General features: G+C 43.8%; 1 protein-coding gene across 1 annotated transcript in view; it reads right to left on the reverse strand.

Annotated features, from left to right (window-relative positions):
* Nucleotides 1-453: 453 nt before the first annotated feature.
* The window catches only part of LOC130143364 (ankyrin repeat domain-containing protein 26-like), a 63,328-nt gene continuing 44,275 nt past the window's right edge, over nt 454-19,506 (reverse strand). The window contains 12 exon segments of the mRNA XM_056326057.1: nt 454-834; nt 837-917; nt 2,420-2,465; nt 9,422-9,653; nt 10,412-10,647; nt 11,327-11,608; nt 13,760-13,897; nt 15,501-15,635; nt 16,057-16,212; nt 17,526-17,747; nt 17,749-17,888; nt 17,891-18,479. Of these exon segments, the coding sequence (XP_056182032.1) occupies nt 770-834; nt 837-917; nt 2,420-2,465; nt 9,422-9,653; nt 10,412-10,647; nt 11,327-11,608; nt 13,760-13,897; nt 15,501-15,635; nt 16,057-16,212; nt 17,526-17,747; nt 17,749-17,888; nt 17,891-18,479 (2,322 nt within the window). The 3' untranslated portion in view covers nt 454-769.

A 19,506-nucleotide genomic window follows, 5' to 3' on the forward strand; every position in this document is an offset into this window, starting at 1 on the left:
GCACAGGCTGCCCATGGAGGCTCCATCCTGGGAGATACTCAAAAGCCAGCATGGTCCTGGGCAACCAGCTCTGGGCGGCCTTCCCTGAGCAGGGGAGCTAGAACGGATGACCTCCAGAGGTCCCTTCCAACCTCACCCGTTCTGTGGTCCTGTGATCCAAAACAAACATACCAAACCCACCACGTAACTCTCTTGGCACTGCTACACACTCACAGTAATGTTAAACCTACGGCGCATAAGGTGACAGCAACGTAAAGTGCCCCGTCCTCCAGCATGACCACTGGTAAAGATTTCACTTTATCGGCAGAAGCAGTCACGGCATCTGGACTGAAGCAGCAGGCTCAAATCACATCAAATGATGTCCTAAGCATTAAAGTAACACTGGAAACATTAAAAACACATAGGGTGAAAGGATTAAGCAGAACAAAGGGAATGCTTTTGTTAAAACACAGAACATCAGTGGAGAAAAAATAATGCTTCTACGTTAACAAGAAACATTTTGACAATTCTGTCACGCTCAAGAATCAAGGTGAGTCATTCTGCTAGTCCGACAAAAATAGGTGTGCTTCTTGTGGCGAGTGCAAAATAAAACACCTATGCATCAATAAACCAACAGGCAAGTGCAATGTGCTTGACATCCATTTAATAGACTTAGAATTCACATTCGGACTGCAATAAACACATTTTCCCATCTGAACTGTGGGATGAGAAACTATAGACGCACTATGTAAACAAAATGATTTCCAGAGCTTTTTTCCCAGCATTTTGTTCAAATCAGGTAATTTTTGGTTAAAACATCGCGGTGCTCCTGTACTGCCCTGCAAAGGGGATCCTGTCAACGTGGATACTTTCTGAAGATCCGTCAGAAGATACCATGGGAGAAGCTCCAGCAGATCCAGCTTCAAGTTCAGCAGTGGCTAGGGAGAAGAGAAACAACATTCCGGTGTTGCTTTTACACTAGACAGGGCCAAATCAGTCACTATGAAAACATCATGGATAACTGGAGAGACCACAGTCCAGAAAGAGATTTAAAAACTTCCAAGGGGACATAACAATCAAAGGGCTAGGCACAAAGGAAGAAACAATCTTTTTCCACATTTGCCTACCAGCCAACAGTATTTCTAAAGCCAGTGACAGAAATTCTATAGGCTACACATTGAACATCTTCAGGGAACCCACAAATGACTCCTGCTTACACCAGTGCTAAACTGAGCCCCCCTGCAGACCTCACGAACCTCCAGTATCTGTTTTCCTTGAATGTTCAAAGCAGTGATTTATTGGAACTCTGCTCCTAAAAACCAGCTTCTGCCTTCTCTGTGACAAACTTAAAAAGAATCCGCCGGTGAAAACGCAAACACCTTTGCAATGCAGTCAGGCCAGGACAAGTCTCCTAGCCTGGCACTTTCTTTGAGGGGCGTCTTTGTAACTCACCCTGGCAAAACCCTCTTTCCTCCACAAAAACACATACTCAAGGAAAGCAAGCCCACCTTTCCTGTTCTTCTCCAGCCACATTTTTCCGACAAGGTCCTGAAACCAAACGCACTCTATGACACCTAGCAGATGCACAGTCAGGTTCAAAATGCACACGGATGAAATGCAACGGCTTTGTGTCCATTCGGACACACGGAACGAGCTGTGAAGCTACAGCTGAACACTCTCTGTATTACCAAAAGCATGCAGGAACAGAAGGAAATTCTCGCAGGGGCTACCTGCTTTGAAATAGCACCAGTCACTGCAAAGCAAAGCAGTGACTCTGGAGGAACGACTACCCTGAAACAGGTGGAATTCCTCTTTCGACACCTGGCCTCATATTATAGAGCATGTTTCATGCTATGTGTTAAAAGCATTCAACTCATCTGATGTTTGCCTAAGTGCTACTAAATGATCTTTTCCCAAAGAAAGGGTATCTTTCATCACTGATTACATTTTTCTTGCTTATTCAAAAAAGACTGCAACATATAAGCTACAAATACAAGCAATGGACAAGAAACAGCAAAAATCCAGACCCAACAGCAGAGAATGGGCGCGGTATGATGTAGTGCGGAATGCAACCGACGCACATGGAAGAAGCAGCGATGGCTGAAGTCTATAAACGTCTTCTCTCAGGGCTTCTTTTACGTTTGATGTTTGTGCTCAAGGATTCACTCTAGAAAAACGTGACTTCAGCTTAAGCCAAGTGCACCCGTGTAGAGGAAGCGGGTTAGTTTTCTCTGCACTTGTCTTTTTCAGGCAACGGCATAACATTCTACACAATCTTTTGGTAAGCAGGAAATTTTCACATTCAAGTCTAAACTGGAAAGCTAGCAGAAAAACCTCCCTGTGCTTAGCACAGGAACTTGACAGCTTTCAAGCCATTACATTCAGGAGTTAGGAACACTCCTCTTTTTCCTTAAAAATGCCCCTAACAGTGACACATTACCTTGTTTAAGTTCTTTAGCGATTCTTTCATCTAGTTCCTGCCGTACCTAGAATTATACAGAAAATATAGTTAATATTTTAACAGTTACATTTTTCTAATATTAAACTTCTAAAACATTCTTAAAATCCACACATAATGAGAGAAAACCTAAAAATATAATTCCAAGTAGACACACCTTGGTTTGGGGTTTGATTTTTCTCGAAGAGAAACTTTTGGTCAGTCGGGCTGCAGCTGCCTCATTGCTCAGCAACGTTAACAAAACAATTTGTAACTCGCCAGCTGGATTATTACTGGGCATTTAACAAAATACACAGGAAGAAAGCAAGAAAGCCTAGCGCAGTTATAGCAGTGAAGGTACGGCTGAAGTTTATCATCAAACACACAAACAGGATGTCAGCTACATGCCGAGATATGTACAAATGCCACCCACAGGGACAAATCAGCCAGTTGAGGCTGGCTTCTGCAACTTCACAGAGAGAAGAGCTGCACCAGCAGCTGCTGCAGGATTGACATACACCATTTGTACAGAAAAAAGTGTGTGCCAATATTCTTCTTTTCTCCACCTTAAGATGGGAAATTGAAAGAGCTCCTACAGATGACGCCAAAACTTCTTTATTGTTATTGCAAATACCACGACACACATTTATAAAAATATAAAAGCACACACAATTTTTTCTTGCAAACTGTGTACTAAGAAAAACAACCGCAGCTACAGCTTCTACGCAGCGAGTGCTGTGGGGTTTATTATGTAGCTGGAATCAGCCTGGATCACTGCAAAGCAGCACTTACGCCTCTTCTCCCCTAGAAAGTGGGTATTGTTACCAATTAAGTTATTCTCACTTATGATTCTGCCTTCAGAAGCCTTCACAAGAAGGAATCACATCTCCTAATTTAAGAGTCACAGTCCAAGCGCTATACGCTGTTGTTTACGTTTGATGGTACTTGCTACTCCTACATTTTTCCCATCAAATTTGTGACACACAGAAGTGAATTTCCAAACACGTATCATACAGCTTCCAGGGCTACGACGGCCATGAAGATGCTGCAGGGCTTGGACCTTGTGAGCTATATGCAGAGGCTGAGAGCTGCAACTGTTTCTTTGCTGGAGAACAGGAAAGCTCAGGGGGACCTTATCTATGCGTATAAGTACCTGGTGGGGGGAGTACAGAAGATGGAGCCAGACTCTTCTCAGCGGTGCCAAGCAAAAGAACAAGAGGAATAGGCACAAATCCAGATAGAGGAAATTTTAACACAAGGATTTTTATAATTATTATTTTTTAAAAAATTGTAAGCATGGACAGCCACTGGAACAAGTTGCTCAGAAAAGGTTGTGGAGGGTCCATCCTTGGAGATGTACACCACCTGGCTGGACAGAACAGTGAGAAACCTGCTACGGCTGACCCTGCTTTGAGCAGGGGTGAGGTCGGACTAGATCATCTCTAGAGGCCCCTTTCCACCCTCACTCCTTCTGTGACTCTCTTGATTTTAGTACTGAATTCCTGGGGGAAGGAGCATTTATTTCATGAAATGAGCAGACCCACCTAGCAGCATAACAACAACAAGAAGAACGGAAACACTGCACAGGGTACTCAACAGGACAGAGAGAGCAAGAGCCTCAGGAAGGAAACCACTCTGCTTACCCTCACAAGAGCAGCAGTAACAGGCAGTAACTGCAAGGGTCAGAGGAGCGGGGCTGTAAACCAGCGAAGCGGAGGGAAGGGCTCTCTCTCCAGGAACACAGGGAAAGCTGGGACCAAATTCACCGGATCCTGCAGGAGAAGCACCACTCTATGATACTTCATTGAAATACTCTGTGCCAACAGAGCTGCATGAACAATGGAAAAGGACCCCCCAAATCTCTAATTGTTTTCAAGCAGGTACGAGCAGAAGCAAAATTCCGGGGAGAAAGGACCCCCTAACTCCTGAGACGAGACACAGGTAACAGAGAAAAGCAGGAAAACTAATGCCTAGACCAAAATACGGCCCAAACCCAGGACCAAGCCCAAGCAAAGTCGTAGTACTTAGTGGTGTTAGAAGAAACCACTTTCCCTGGTTTCCTGAGTCTTCACAATGACTAGAAGGTCCACAGGACCCTCCGCAACATGTACAAATCAATCAAGAGAAGAAAAAGGTCTTGTTTTCCTCTTATTCATTCCATCAACGTCTTTGTGATTCTCATCCATGTCTGAGGGAAGAGAAATAGGTGGAAATAAAGCCAACACACTGATTTCTGAAAAGGGGATGAATGAAGAGCCAGGCAAAATACACCTCCGAGGACCTTAACTTGCCTCCACTTTTCTCCTTCCCCCCAAACCCCTGGGAAAGGCATCACAGCTGAGCGTCCCAAACCTCCTGAGCAGGTACTTCTCACCTCACTGCACATCTCTTCAGGCGGTAACACACCAGGTGTTCATTTGCAGCAGGCACCTTCTCAACAGTTCTTTTTCAGAAAGTGGTGTTGACTTACTACTTATCCACACAGGCTGCTTTAGCACAGAGTAAGCTGGATCCTGTAAGACTCCGTGAAATGATGCTCCGAGTCTGGAGTACCAGTACTGTTCTGAAGTTGAGTTCCTAGACACAACTGCTGCGACCACCAAGAACTTTTTGTATATCAGAAGTGGCAAGGAGGGTAAACCAGCCTACTCCTAGAGCTCAAAGTTCCATTATAACAGATTAAATCCATAGACTATCATCTCACAGACGGTTAACTACCACCGAAGCCCTTGCGCTACACCTCACAGACGGTTAACTACCACCGAAGCCCTTGCGCTACACCTCACAGACGGTTAACTACCACCGAAGCCCTTGCGCTACACCTCACAGACGGTTAACTACCACCGAAGCCCTTGCGCTACACCTCACAGACGGTTAACTACCACCGAAGCCCTTGCGCTACACCTCACAGACGGTTAACTACCACCGAAGCCCTTGCGCTACACCTCACAGACGGTTAACTACCACCGAAGCCCTTGCGCTACACCTCACAGACGGTTAACTACCACCGAAGCCCTTGCGCTACACCTCACAGACGGTTAACTACCACCGAAGCCCTTGCGCTACACCTCACAGACGGTTAACTACCACCGAAGCCCTTGCGCTACACCTCACAGACGGTTAACTACCACCGAAGCCCTTGCGCTACACCTCACAGACGGTTAACTACCACCGAAGCCCTTGCACTACAAATACATAAAGCAGAGAAGTCCCCTGCAGCAGTCATTCTTTCACTTGGACAAACTAAAGTTCAAAATATGCGCAGTGTTAGGAAAATGTGAATACATCAGTAAGTTTTAATCAAAACCTAACAGCGTAAACAGACAACATTTCCAGTATAAAATACCATCCCAACATTAAACAATGCTGGCTGCAAACCTTGCCATGTATCTGGCTGCAGAGAAGAGAGAGGGACAGATTTTTGATGAAGGAGCTGAAGAAGAAAGAAAAATGGCCTTATGTTCACAGGTCTTCAGTGAGAAACAAGAACGTGGCCTACATGTAAATGAAGCAAGTAAAAAAGCTAACAACAAAGACTGCTACAAGAGTGCAGAAAGCCAAATCAGAAATGGAACAGAAATTGAAAGATGAAGAGGAAGCAGACATTTCCCTTCCCACATTAAACTGGTTTCATTTACCCACTGATTCACCCTGGTTGCAGAGTTCACTGTTCTTGTCTGTCAAGACACGCACGTTCATTTTCACCAGCCTTTGGCACAGCTGTTAGGATTTAAGCTTGACATTTGTTAAACCTAACAGCAGGACTCCAGTCCCAAAACCTCCTTGCAGCACTTGCAGGAGACATTCCTTGCCTTAGGCTATGGACTAAGGGAGCAGGTCTGAAATGCTGAATTGCTAGTTGCTACAGTCACTGTCTAATGACATGCACAGAATTTGTCAAGTACTTGTAATTTATTCCACATTACTGAAGCTCTAATACAAATAAAAAACACCAAAAAAACCCGAAGACATTTGCATGGGATTGGGATTCTACTGGTTAATAAGCTTGTGCCAATATGAACTTTTTTCTATTTTTAAAGATCCTTTTGCACTTCAAGGTTATTCATTTCTGTAGCGTATATATTTGATAAAGGGGAAGGGGCTATACTGGAATGGAACACATTTCTTTATGCTCTTTTAAGAATAACACGCTCATTTTTTGCTGAACTTGTGATATTACCATCTTCAACATGTACGGCTCTATGTGTAATCACTGATAGTCATGCCTCATGTTTAGGAAAACGGTGCAATCTTTCAAGCCTTTAAACACCAAATTCCTTAGTTAAGTCTAAAGAAGAAACTGTGTCCACTTGCTAGTGGAGCACTCCTTCCTCTTGTCAGCATCATTTACCAGTGTTTTTTCCAACAGCTGCAGGACCAATGATCACCATCATTTTGAATAAGAGCAGTGTGAACTATTTTCACCTCTTTGCCCCTGAAGCTATTTCAAAGCTTGTGCACAAACGAAATTTACACAAACATCTTCCTCTTCAGAATGGCTGGCATGTTCCCTACTTCCAATAGCCCTTCTCACCTTGAGGAAGCTACTACAAGGAACACCAAATCTGCAGAGAGCTTTGACTAAAAAAAGTAGTGCAAAAGGACTGCCTGAGGCACACTGCAATTTCAGCTTCTTAACTCCCTGTCATTTAGAGCTTCAGTGGCAGAAACATTTGTCATCTCCAGCCAAGGCAGCACTGCGCATCCTGAATTTAAAGGCAAGGCAAATTCTGTAGAAGGGAACCAGGTTAGTGGGAAAACAAAGCTGAGGCATAACTGAAGTAAACAGTGAAGTGAAGAAAAGGCTTAGAGTCAGAGAAATTCTTCTGCTTTGAAACAGTCTGGTGAACAGACAGAATACCAGGCAGCACAACCAGCAAAGCATTTCAAAATAGACTAACACTATAATCTCTGATTTCTTCCCTCATGCTCCAACTTGCCTCCTGAATGGCACGGGACTCCTGCGGAAATGACAGCACAGACTGTGCATCTGGTGATTTTGCATTTGGAAACTGATTGAGATTTGCCACCCATTATTGTATGCAGAGGGATACATGCAGTTTTTCCCTTTTGTTACTTCCTGACTTCAAAGTCTTACGTTGCAATTCAATCCTCTTTTCTCAGATGCATGTTATGCACATGACATACTGCACCCGACTGAGAACAATTAAGCCCGCAGTTCTAAGCGAAATACTCGCCTAGTCCTCTAGCAACTACTGCACCTCTGAGAACTCAGTTCCTTTCTTCTGAAGGACTCCAGAGAAGATCAGGTTTTAAGACTTCCCTGAACGTCAGGTGACTCGAGGCTACAAGCAGTGACACTACAATTAGTCTCAGTCGTTCCCTAACTGGTGATTACAGGAAGAAATACCATAAAAAGATGTGCAGCTGGATTTAGTAACAGGGAGGTTATTTTTTTTTCCTGTTTCTTCTTCAAAAAAAGAAACCACAACTGTTAAACCCTTTTCTTTTAAACTAGGACAGCTTTTTTCCTAGAAGTGGGATGGTTTCCTCCTTTGCCTTTTTCTTCTTGTAACATCTCGCTCCCGTCTCTCTCTCTTTTTTCCCTGCCCTCACTTGCTCCCTGCTCCCTGTCCCTCTTGTTCCCTTGTCCTGGCTTTCTTCTTACTTCAGTTTTGCAGCGGATCCCTGAATTTCGCCTCCTTTCTGCTGCTTGCGTGCAGAATAATCCCTGCAGGTGGTACAGTACTAATTGCCTCCCACGTTCTTTAGGTAGTGTTATGTCCACCCCTCTGACACAAAAACCACATTCACAACGATACAGAAAAGTTCATCTCTTAACTGCCGCCGCTACGCACTACCTACACACTGCTTTGTCTATTTTTGTTTTGTTGTTTGGTTTGGTTTTTTTCTTTTTCTTAAACCAGGTGCAGTATGTAGACACGTTATTTTAAATGGATTCTTTCCAATGTAGGTGGGACCACTGAACCAGGGTAAGGCTTAAAGGTGACCAAATGCTTCTCACATCCATTCAACAACAGAATGTGCGAGGGACAGACACTGACTGAACAGGCAAGCTTGCCCATGCCTCAGTCCTATGCTAGGTGGGAAACCGATTACAACTACTGACATCTGTTTCCAAGTCTCATGATATCACGTTTACCATTCTGTGAGGGATGTGCTATCATGCTGACTGCTAATTACAGGGCATATTTTGACCAGAGGTATTGCAGAGGTTGCAGCTTTTTACCAAATTAGAAAGCTCTGTAGACTTCCTGAGGAGCAGTTACATATAACACCACATAGCAGGACCCACAAAATCAAATGCCTCCGAGGCACAGCATTCGTCCCGCACTCAAGTGAGAAGTAACGTGCCCTGTTCATACCATCCTAGTTTTGAAGCATCCCTTTGTTGGTATTGTACTAAAACCAGTTCCGGTGAAGAAACTGCTAGCATGAACATCAGTGAAGGGGGAAAAGGTGTCTCAAACAAAGAAGTCTGATGGGATTTTGCACTCATCATAAAGATAGCTGTTTTAAAAAAGGTCATCCACAGAATGGCTTGGGTTGGAAGGGACCTTAAAGATCATCCAGTTCCAGCCCCCCTGCCATGGGCAGGGACACCTTCCACTAGACCGGGTTGCTCCAAGCCCCACCCAGCCTGGCCTTGAGCACTGCCAGGGATGGGGCATCCGCATTAAATTTTACTGAAGAGCTTATTTGGGAGCTTCCTATGCCACAGTATTCTTCATCACAGTTTCTCTTGCAAAAGAGAACTTGCAAAAAAAACCTGTTACGCAGTTCATCATTTAGAACTCAGTATTTTTTGGTCTTTGAGCGCTTCTGGAAATTTTATAACCCTAATGACCAGAAGTCTTCATTTCTACCACCTAGTTGTATACTGGTTTGATGAGCAATTTGGTTTAGCATATTAGAGCATATGGTTTGGAACTAGAAATGGATTCTAACTTTAGACTGAAAAGCACAACCTTGCTTACAGATACTCTTCAACACTAGTTGAGACCAGTATTTAAAAACGCTTACCTTAGCCACATAGGCTTCAACTCTGTTTCTTGATGGTAACGTATTCACGGTCGGGGTTAGGAAGCTTCCTCCTAGATTTAGACTTCTATTCAGTGCCGGATTGTTGCTAATATGTCCCAGTTCAGTTGAATACAGAACTGGACCACTGACAGCGCTGCTTGCAATTAAAGGTTTGCTTCTATGGCACTCCTGAAGGAGCTTAGCGTTGGCTTCTGCTCGTCTCTCATTAGCTCTGAAACATTCAGAAGCATACAAAGAATTATCTTTGGTAATAACACTTCCGCAAAGTTACCCTCCAGGTCTTTGACTATTATCTGACTTCTGAAAGTGGAAGGGATTAAGAGAGTTCAAAAAAAATGTCCATAATTTGATCTGAGGTTTTTTGAAGAGCCTATTTCTAGGTAGCCACACTACCTGCAGGAAGCAGCAAGAGTTAACCAATTCTTTGGACTTCTCAGCATTAAGGCCTCAAAGCAGTCTGTGCACACCGTGTGTTTACATAGCTCTTCCTGAAAGGTACATCACCGGCGTAAGAACTCTGGGCTTCCCTTCCTTTCCCAAAGCAAGCTGAAACCTATGACATGCGGCTAAAATGGAAGCCAAAAGATTTTTGTTGTTCTTCTTCATAGCACCAAATGCCGTTCTCTGAAGGGCCTATCCTTATTCAAGCAGTAAAGGACATGACATTCTCTTTTCTGCCGTACTTAGAATAAGAAGAGGAGATTAGAGACTGGCAAAAAGGCTGCCTGTTAAAACAAACTCAACTTCAAAAATATCCTATTAATGCCCATGATCGGTGGTGTTACTGCTGGAACACTGAAGAGAAACGAAGATAGTGCCAATGAACAGGGGGGAGCCTTAAGGTACTTTCATCACAAATATGCTATCTTATGCATAATGCTGACCAGATGTAGAAAAGGTATTTAACGAAGAAAACTGCTTGAGGAAAAAGTAGTATCTTATTATCACGCCAAAAATGCATGGACTTACCCTTCCAGTTTATTTCCTAGGCACCTTCCATTTTTAACTTCCTCCAGATACAGGTCTTTGTACTTTTCCGCTTCTGCCTGTACAGATTCTTTTTGAAAAATACTGTCTCGTTGGGTATTTTTTATCCTGTCCAATTCACGTTCGAGGTCTCCAATTCTGTGTTCTAGCTGGCTTGTCAGCAAAGCATGACGACTGGCCCTGATTTGTTCTAATCTGTCCTGGGAGGCTGCCTGCATCTGAAGTAGATACACACTTTCAACCACCGCAAAGAAAAAGAGAACTCCCCTCGCCAGTCAATTGCACGTACCCAGTTTCAAGGGCCCAGCTCTATTCAGCGAGGCAACTGTGCCTCCTCACTGCCATCAGCGACCAGGGCAGAACCCTGGAACTACCACACTAAATGATTCTTTTCATTCAGAAAGAACCCCCATCTTAGCACTATTCTTCATCAAAGCTACTGATGGAAGAACACAATCTCTGTAGGACAGGGCATAGCATTCCTCAAAGAAATTATGGAGATGCCGCACCCCCAGCCCCCACCCTGCAGCTTTGGTGACTTCTTTTCTGAGCGTTGCCCCTTGTGCAATGACTAAGGAAGATGTGTATGCCTGGCTGTGACAACTCTAAGTTGCAATACCCATTCAAGGATAAACAATGAGAACAAGACCAGTGGACAGTGATACCCCTCCAAGAACTGCAAAATGAAATTCTACCTTGGCAAGTTTTTGATTCAGGGCCTGCAGGCACACTGCACGCACATGAAAGCGTCTTGCCCAACCATATTCCCTTCTCCCACTGCCCTTCAGGAAAAACAGAAGTACAGCGTAACACATGGAATCAGGCACCACCCCCCGCCCCTAAAAATGACAACCAAAACAGAAGTCTATAACAGACACACATAAGAAATGAACTTACCTGCAAAATCAGATTGACTTCTTGCCGTTTTTGTCTTATTTCTTGTTCAGCTCACTCTTCCACCTCTCTTTTGGATTGTTCTATTTGTCTGCGATCCACCATGTTAGTCTCCATATGGTGTTTGAGATTAGCCACCTCTTCTTTCAGCTGGCTTTTGCTCTTCTCCAGTTTTTCATGGTTCCCACGCATGGTGGACAACTCCTCTCGCAAATCATGATTTTGTGCTTCTAGCTGCATGCCTTTTTTAGGCTCTATCTCCAGCTGCTGGGAAAGTTCATCAACCTGTAGACAGGAAAGGGGAAAAAAACAGGGAACTCAGAGGGATCTAAAATTAGTCAAATCTGTGAAAATTGGTAAAGGAGTTGGCCATCAAGACTATTTATCACAAAAGTGAAACCAGGCTCTTCTTTTAAAACAAGAACAGCTTTCACATAATTTCTGACAGCATTCCTCAGGTTCCCATCCTTCCTCAGTTCTGCAGTGGGTCACGGACCGAGAGGTACCAAACCAGCGGCATGACACCCGCAGGGCTAGGCTGAAAAGCACTAGGGCTATTCTTCTGCGAGATGTTCATACGATCATAGGAAATCAAACACACCCATACCCAGTTACATCACAGCCACATTCTGGTTTCATCAGAAAAAGAACCATGTGTCACGCTTCAGAGGAACTGTCACATGCTGTCACACGGTCAAAGCTTTGTCACAGAACTGACAAGGCAAGAAACGGGTACCCTTCTCTTCCATTACGCTAAAAGATCTGGAAGTAGCAGTTCAGAACACCGCTTTTGCAGCAGTGGTGGCAGAAGACAGTCTCTTTAGGTCAAAGCTGCAGTTTGTTTTCAAAAGATTTCCAGGAAATATCAGACTTCCCATAGGTCCCAATGGTCAACTACAGCTCTATCCCCTTCTTTCCCCCTCCAGAAACATCCATCGTCTATACCTATTAACCATAAAACATGATATCCCATCATCTTTTATTTTTAAAAAAGTGGGGGAAACCAGCAGAGTCAACACTTGAAAGTCTCTAAAATACGTAGAAACTTTACACTTATTTAAAATTGCCCAAACGTAATTCCATTCCCTGTCATTCAAAATAACTCTTCCAACAGGAACACAAATATGCTGCTAACCTGTGAACTAAAAATGAGCCACTGTCAAGGCAGTTGACTCGTTCTACAATAATATCTTCTAAAAAGGAGCATAACTTTGAAACACAGCTATCTCAGTAATGAGCGGAGAAGCAGCTAAAAGGTCACATGCTACCGAACGGCCAGAGCAATGCAGGAGCGGGCTGGAAACTAGGACCATGCGCGGCAATCGGTTAGCTGAGGGGAATGTGCTCGAGCTTGTCTAGACAACAATTAACATGATGAGGCATGTTTGCAGAGCACAGGGGAGTGGGAGACGGATGGCACCAAGGAAAGGTAACACCTTGCTGTTAATTGCTGGTAGTTAACCACCAATCAGGGATTGCCTAGTATGCAAGGCTTAGCTTCAAGAACCAATTAGTTTGAAACGCGCAGCTTCTGAAAGTGTATAAAAACGTGTGCTTCTGTACAATAAATTGACATTTGCTTGCATCAAGCTGCGTCCCGTCTCTTCATTCGCCGCAGAGCAACCTCAAAACCATTTGTGGGTCTCTAAGACCAGGAAAGACGGACTGAGTCAGCTACTAGTAAGCAACAAGTTACAGGGTTTCTTCCGCACCACCTCACACTGCATTGTGCCCTGGGAAGCAAAGACACCATTCCGAAAAGCAAACCCCCACCTGCCTCCTGCTCAACTCATGCCCGAGACAGCCTTCAGGGGGTGACCTTGGGCAAGGCCAACTGCACAGAGCTGTTCCGAGTGATGGTGGCGTTACTCCCCTCTCTTCCGAGAGGGAATGCATCCGTCGGAGCCCGACGATGCTGCCACGGCCTCAAGCTGCAGCCAGGCCTGTGCTGGGCCTTCACTGCTCTCAGCCCTGACCCTCACCCATGGACGTGACGGCCCAGTAGGACTGCAGACCTGCCCATCCCTATGGACCGGCCTGGTGATCTGCACTCTTGGCGCACTCTGCTTACTGTCCCCAGAACTCTTCTGCTCTTCTTGGTGAGGGCCTGTGGGGCTGATCCCTGGCCTGTGTGGTCACAGACCCTGCCAGCCTTGCTGTGGCTCTTGCTTTGCCCTTCCTCTGCAGGACAGCCTACCCCTGATGTGCCCTCGCAGATACTGCTGTGTACGTAACACTTCCGTCTTTACCCCTAAGAGCTACATCAGTATTACAGTCGCCTACTACTGTGACCATAGAAGGAACATCAAAAAACAGCCAAATAATTTCAGAAATACAGCCAAGAAAAAAAGTCAACAATATGAAAAGAAGTATAAAGAAAGAACAAAGGTTTCACAAGAAAAAACACCACAATAACCCAAACAAAGCAAAGCTCACCTTTGTTCTTAATCTGCCAATTTCATTGACCACTTCAGAATACCTGTTCTTCACTTCTCCCTGCAAATTAAGCTGGGACAGTCCCCCTCTCTCCTCATACACCCTTAGTTCCTTCATAGCTCTGCTCAGCAGCCTCTTCAACCTGCACAGCAAACTAGTCATGAAAACAATGAAGCAAAGGAACAAAACTGGACTTTTTCACATACTCTCATGTAAACAGCACAGACACAGCTTGCTTCATCTTTAACGTGCTTGACACACCAGGAATTACCAGGAAAAACCAGTATTCCTGTGCCACATACACTTGGAGAGTCCAGATTTCACCTGAAAAGAGGAATGAAAGACTCCCTTTTTCCCAGGAGAACTGCAGGGCTACCTGCACCTGCAGTTGTTTTGGCAGCTAGTGAAAACTAGGGGCTGGTGTACAGAAGTACCTTGAGAACTAACACGAGGCCGGCATCTGCTCACAGTTAGGTACACCTATTTTTACACTAAAGTTTAATAAAACATGACTTCTACGCAGGGATACCTCTTCACCATGCTAAAAAGCCGTCCCTCTTACAGTCTTTCTGCAGATCGAGGTTTCTTTTCATTTCTTGGGCCAGACATAGTTCAGCTGGGCGTTTCAACTCTACCAGCTTCTTCACTTCCTTTCTTTCACTCTCACATCTTTCTTTTCTCTTTTGAAAGTGTATCACACACACAGAGCACAGGAAAAATACCTACGTACAGTCTGTGCATCTAGCGCTCTCCACAGAGAAGCTGCCGGACGTCTCTATCCGTTAGCCACGTTCCACAGAATGCCACGGGACGGAATTCCTGAGGATATTCCATCCCTTCAGGTTTCACATCAAACAGACCAATACGTAACTACAGAAACAGATGCCCTCGCTGAAGCAAAGGCCATCCTCTTCTAGACATAACAGGTGGAAAAGATGCTGGAGAACACTTTTGGCAGTGCCTCTGCTCATAGTAGGGATTACGTAGGTATGCACTTCATGGGAGAACATGGATCCATCCAAAGCTTTCACGGGATCTTCCAGCAACCAGCAGGCAGGGGCTTGTGGAGGAATCTGATCTTTTGGAGTTCTTCAACATTTTATTCCCCTCGGCCATTACCTCCACCTCTTCTGTGTGGCCATTTACTTAGCCACATGCTGGTTTTCCTCCTCTTGGTGTTTTCTCAGCCACACCAGAGGAGAGCTGGCAGCTGTTTTGACTTTGTACTTCCATTTTCCCTCTACAGAAAAGGAGAAAAGGGGAAGGCTGTCCCTTGGCAACTGGCAGGCGCTGCTTGTTTCCCAAGCACTCGTTCATTTACCCAGCATTCCTTCAGTATGTTTTTCGGCAAGGCTTTTAAGCTCCCGCTACGCTGAAAACATACAGCAGCTCCTCCACACACGCACTGGAAACATCAAGCATTTTAAACCTGCCCAGAAACCAAGGGGTCAGAAGATGACCACACAAAATCCAAGGAAGAATTGGGAACTGTGGCCTTGCTCGATGTGCTCAACTGATAGCAAACCACACTGGGAACTCTTCCCAACAGAGCCACTCCAGAACTTACACAAGGATACCCATCTAGCTTTTATTTGCTTCCTCCATGACCCCCAAACGATAAGGTACTCGCAGCCTGAATGGCAGGGATAACAGAAAACAATGATTTGTAAGAACCTGACCAGAAGGTGCATGTGGTTCTCCTGGGTATTGGCTCGGTGCCTGGAGAATTTTCTGGGCTCACCTGTTGCAACAGTTCAGCCTTCTCCTCGTCCAGCTGAGCAACGCGCTCTTCAAGGTGGGATCTTGACTTCAAGTGCTCCTCCCACGTGCTGTGCAAGTCCTTGGATGTCAGAGCCAGCATGTTCTGCTTCTGCGTCTGTGAAAGCAACAGTGGCAGAAGAAAAAGTAAGGTGGCCGGAAAAGACAAGAGCGCAGGAGAATGCAGTAACTTACACAGAAACAGGCCTAAGCTCTCCTCCACCCATCCAAGACCTATGGCCAAGGTTGGTGTGGAGTGTAAAACACACCTTAGGAACCATAACCAAGAACAGCAGCTGGAGCTGGTGGGAAGAAGGAATACTCTAGAAGCGACAGGATGAGGTTACAACTTTGGGGGATAAGATGACATGCACACACACACAGAATCACCCTACAGCTTTCCTGCAAAGCTCCTCTGGTTCCCTCTATACTTCAGTTTTCGTAAGAACACTGCAAAAGGTGCTGCAAAAGGACAACATTCGCTCCTGCTTTCAACAGCTACGCTCAGATTTATTCATATAGTTACAGACATTAACTACCTTAGTTTTCACCTTTTTTTCCAACTCCTTTTGCAAGCGCAGCTTGTCTCTCTCCAGGTCACTGTGGTAGCGTGTAGTAACTTCAAGTGAAGCTTCTGGCATAGATTGCTTTTTAAGTGCAGCAGCAAGCTCCTGCTGCAGTTGTCCAAACATGCCCTAACGAAACAGTTAAATTAGCATGAAGAAAGTTCTAAGAACATGAAGTACGCCTTTAACTTATTTTGTTATACGGTTAGACCTGTCTAGATTGAACCCAAAAGTATGAGATTTTGCCTGCCACCAGCAGGCATCTGCACAGATGATGACCTCTCGTCATCTTTCTCAGCTGAGCACCTTTGACTATCAGCAGCTGTTCATGAGGATTTCTGTTTCCTAACACATAAAAAAGGCTCAGGTATTGTTCTTCCTTGAACAATACACAGGAACACACTGCAATCGGGTATTTTTTGCCTAACAAAACCCAAAGAAATCTGTTGTGATCTAAGAGCCACAGTATGACTGCAAATATTACTCCGGTGACTGAAGGCAGGACTTTGTGTTAGATTGTTCTTTCTTCTGTTTCTTCACTATACAAATACAATTAAATGAATACAAATATCTGAAAGCTCCTTTGAGATACACTTTAAGGGTATGTTGAATCACATCCTCTTGTAGTCTTCTTACTCAGCTCGTTTTAGAAATACTGATAGATTAGGTTTACAAAAATCTGGATAGCTCATTATATATATATAGCTATATACATATAACACACACACACTCTCTCACATGATCTTCAAAAGGAACCCATTATTTTGGTAGTAAGAATACAAAGCAAGTCACAGTTTACAATGATTGACAGTACTGCTGGAGTGTGGCTACACATCATAGAAGAGAAAGCTTAAGGTCACCGTCTGACATGAACTTTGAGGAACAGGCAGGCCCCTCAGAACCCTCAAAACACATACAGAAATCAACAGCTGGACATTACTAATACTCTTCAATCTTGACAGCAGCTTACAGAGAACCTCTTTTTTCCCCTCTATAGAAGCTTCATATAAATCTAGCCCCAACCACTTCACTTCTCTGTATCTTCATTTCTCAGCCCTCGTGTATTGGATGGTTCCTCCTTTTATACCACTCTCATTCAGGTCATCTGTGCAATACTTACATCAAAACCATCAAATACTTTAGACTATTCTATAGGGCATAACATGGACTAAGGAAAATAGATGGAAAAAAGTTCTAGAGAAGAATCACCTTTCTTGATCAAAGCTTAGACTTGGATACCTTTTTTCTGTTCTCTGCTTAGATCTGAGGACTAATATCCCCGTTGCCAAAACTTTCCGCAATTCCGAGGGAAACATAACAAACCAGAACAAATGAGTATTCTTTGGTCCCATGCATGTAACTTACACCGGATACATTGGAGGAACAAACTAATTTCAAGAACGGACAAACTTTAAATTGTTCTTTCTACGCATATACTTTACCTGTCTTTCTACTACGTCAGTCTCGTATTTAAAGACTTGTTCCCTTAAATCAGTACGCTTGGCATTTAAATCCTTGTTTCGCTCTTCTATTAGATAAACTTGCTTTTCTGTATCAGCTCTAAGTTTGTTGAAAATGTCATTAAAACGCTCCTGCCCATAATCCGCTATTTTTTCTTTCATGATCCTCTTGTTCTGCATCTCTTCCCATTGCTGATGGAGTAAGAAGGTTTTCACTCTGGAGCTGGGCCAATCGCTCCTGCAGGGACTCCTGTTTTATTACAAGTTTGCTTACTGGATCTTTCTCAAGTTGTCGAGCATGATCACATTCCTTTGCCCGACACTGGCCTTGACTTAATTCTTTTTTGTCATTTCTAAAAGCAAAGCTTTTTCTCCGAGCATTTGCTTCAACTGGTGAAGCTCATTTTCTAGCCTATTAGCTTTGCTTTTAGCTTTACACAGCTGCAGAGACAAGCTCTTGTTGGTTTCTTGCACGTCAGAGAGGTCACGATGGAGCTCGACTTGCAAGCAAAGGCATTCATCACGTTCTCTGGGAAATCTTCGTTCAGCATTGCTTTTTGATGACAAATGAAGTTTAAGTTCTTGAACTGCAGCGTTCAGGGAGGAACGAAATGATTCAATTTCTGTCTCTAGTCTGTCTTTGCTTTTGTTTGTCTGCTCAAGTTTGGAAGTCAGCACTGCAGATTCTCTCTTTACTAAGTCCAGCTCCGCGTTGAACTGAAAAAACATTTGTCTTAATGCTTCCTTGTGCAGTTTAAGTTCCTTTTTGAGAGCTTCATTTTTTTCTTTCAAGGTCTCATTTTCCTTTAAATATTTTCCTTGTTCCTCCTGGTGCCTAAGTCTTACTTGAGTGAGTTCTAGCCTTAGCATAGCAATCTCATCTTGTAGTAACTGATTCTTGTACAACAGATCCTGTTCTCTATCAGTGCTGGATTCCTGAATGACAGGGAAAATGAATAAAGAGCCAATTGGGAAATGAATCTACAAAAAACCTGCAGCAATAAACTGCATTTTAACATTTCTAGTACCGAAGCATGACTTCAAAGATGAAGTTTCAGGCAATAAGCTACTCTGTGAACCCATGCACATGTACAACGTACGTACCCAACGGAAGTGCAACATAGCCTTAAAACCTAAATGAACATCCCAAATATACAGTTACGGTTTTTTCCCCCCTTAAACCAGCAACCAAAGCTTTTAAAATGACAGCGCTTTCTTGTATGTGCATGCCTTTATAATACTGCCTTTAAGGTTGAATTAGTTGTGCTACAGATCTGGTAAAAACAAGGCCAGAAAGGGTATTTTCCTTCTCAAATGTCTTCTGAACACTTATCCTTTTGTATTACTGAAAGTTAGCTATAAGACTCAATCACCCCCGGAATGCAATAGTCCTGTATATTTCCTCTTTATTGTATGTATAACTTTTTCCCACTTAAACACATTCACCCTACATTTATTGGGCAGCACAGCCAAGAACAAAAAGGCTTCAAGGCACTGCACATTCTTTAGGAAATTCAGTAAACTCTTTTCAAGATCTTTTTTAATACAGTGTTTATGATTGCTTTTTCTCCTCCAGTTACTCTAACTCTTACAGACAGTTGAATTCATTGCTGAGAGTCGATCATAAAATTTTAGTTATGTGGAGGTGGCAAAGAAAGGCATACTTGAAGTAAGTTCAATAAGGGAATAACTAATTAAAAAATAAAAGCAATGGAAACACAAACACTGTCAAACAACTTTCTTCCTGGTCAACCTTGCCATAGGTAGCTAGGTGTTTCACTGCTAGAAAGCCTAAAAAGCGATGACAAAATGTCTATGAAATGGAAAATAACAGATAGGTTAAGAAACGGGGTAAATAGTGTCTTCTATTAGCTTCCGACTTGCACAAGTAATTCAGGTACATACAGGAGTGATGCTGCTTTCCAGAACTTTTAGACATAAGAGAAAACAAGAAAGGTATTTA

This window comes from Falco biarmicus, unplaced genomic scaffold (assembly GCF_023638135.1).
Source record: "Falco biarmicus isolate bFalBia1 unplaced genomic scaffold, bFalBia1.pri scaffold_27, whole genome shotgun sequence".
NCBI classification, from domain to species: Eukaryota; Metazoa; Chordata; class Aves; order Falconiformes; family Falconidae; genus Falco; species Falco biarmicus.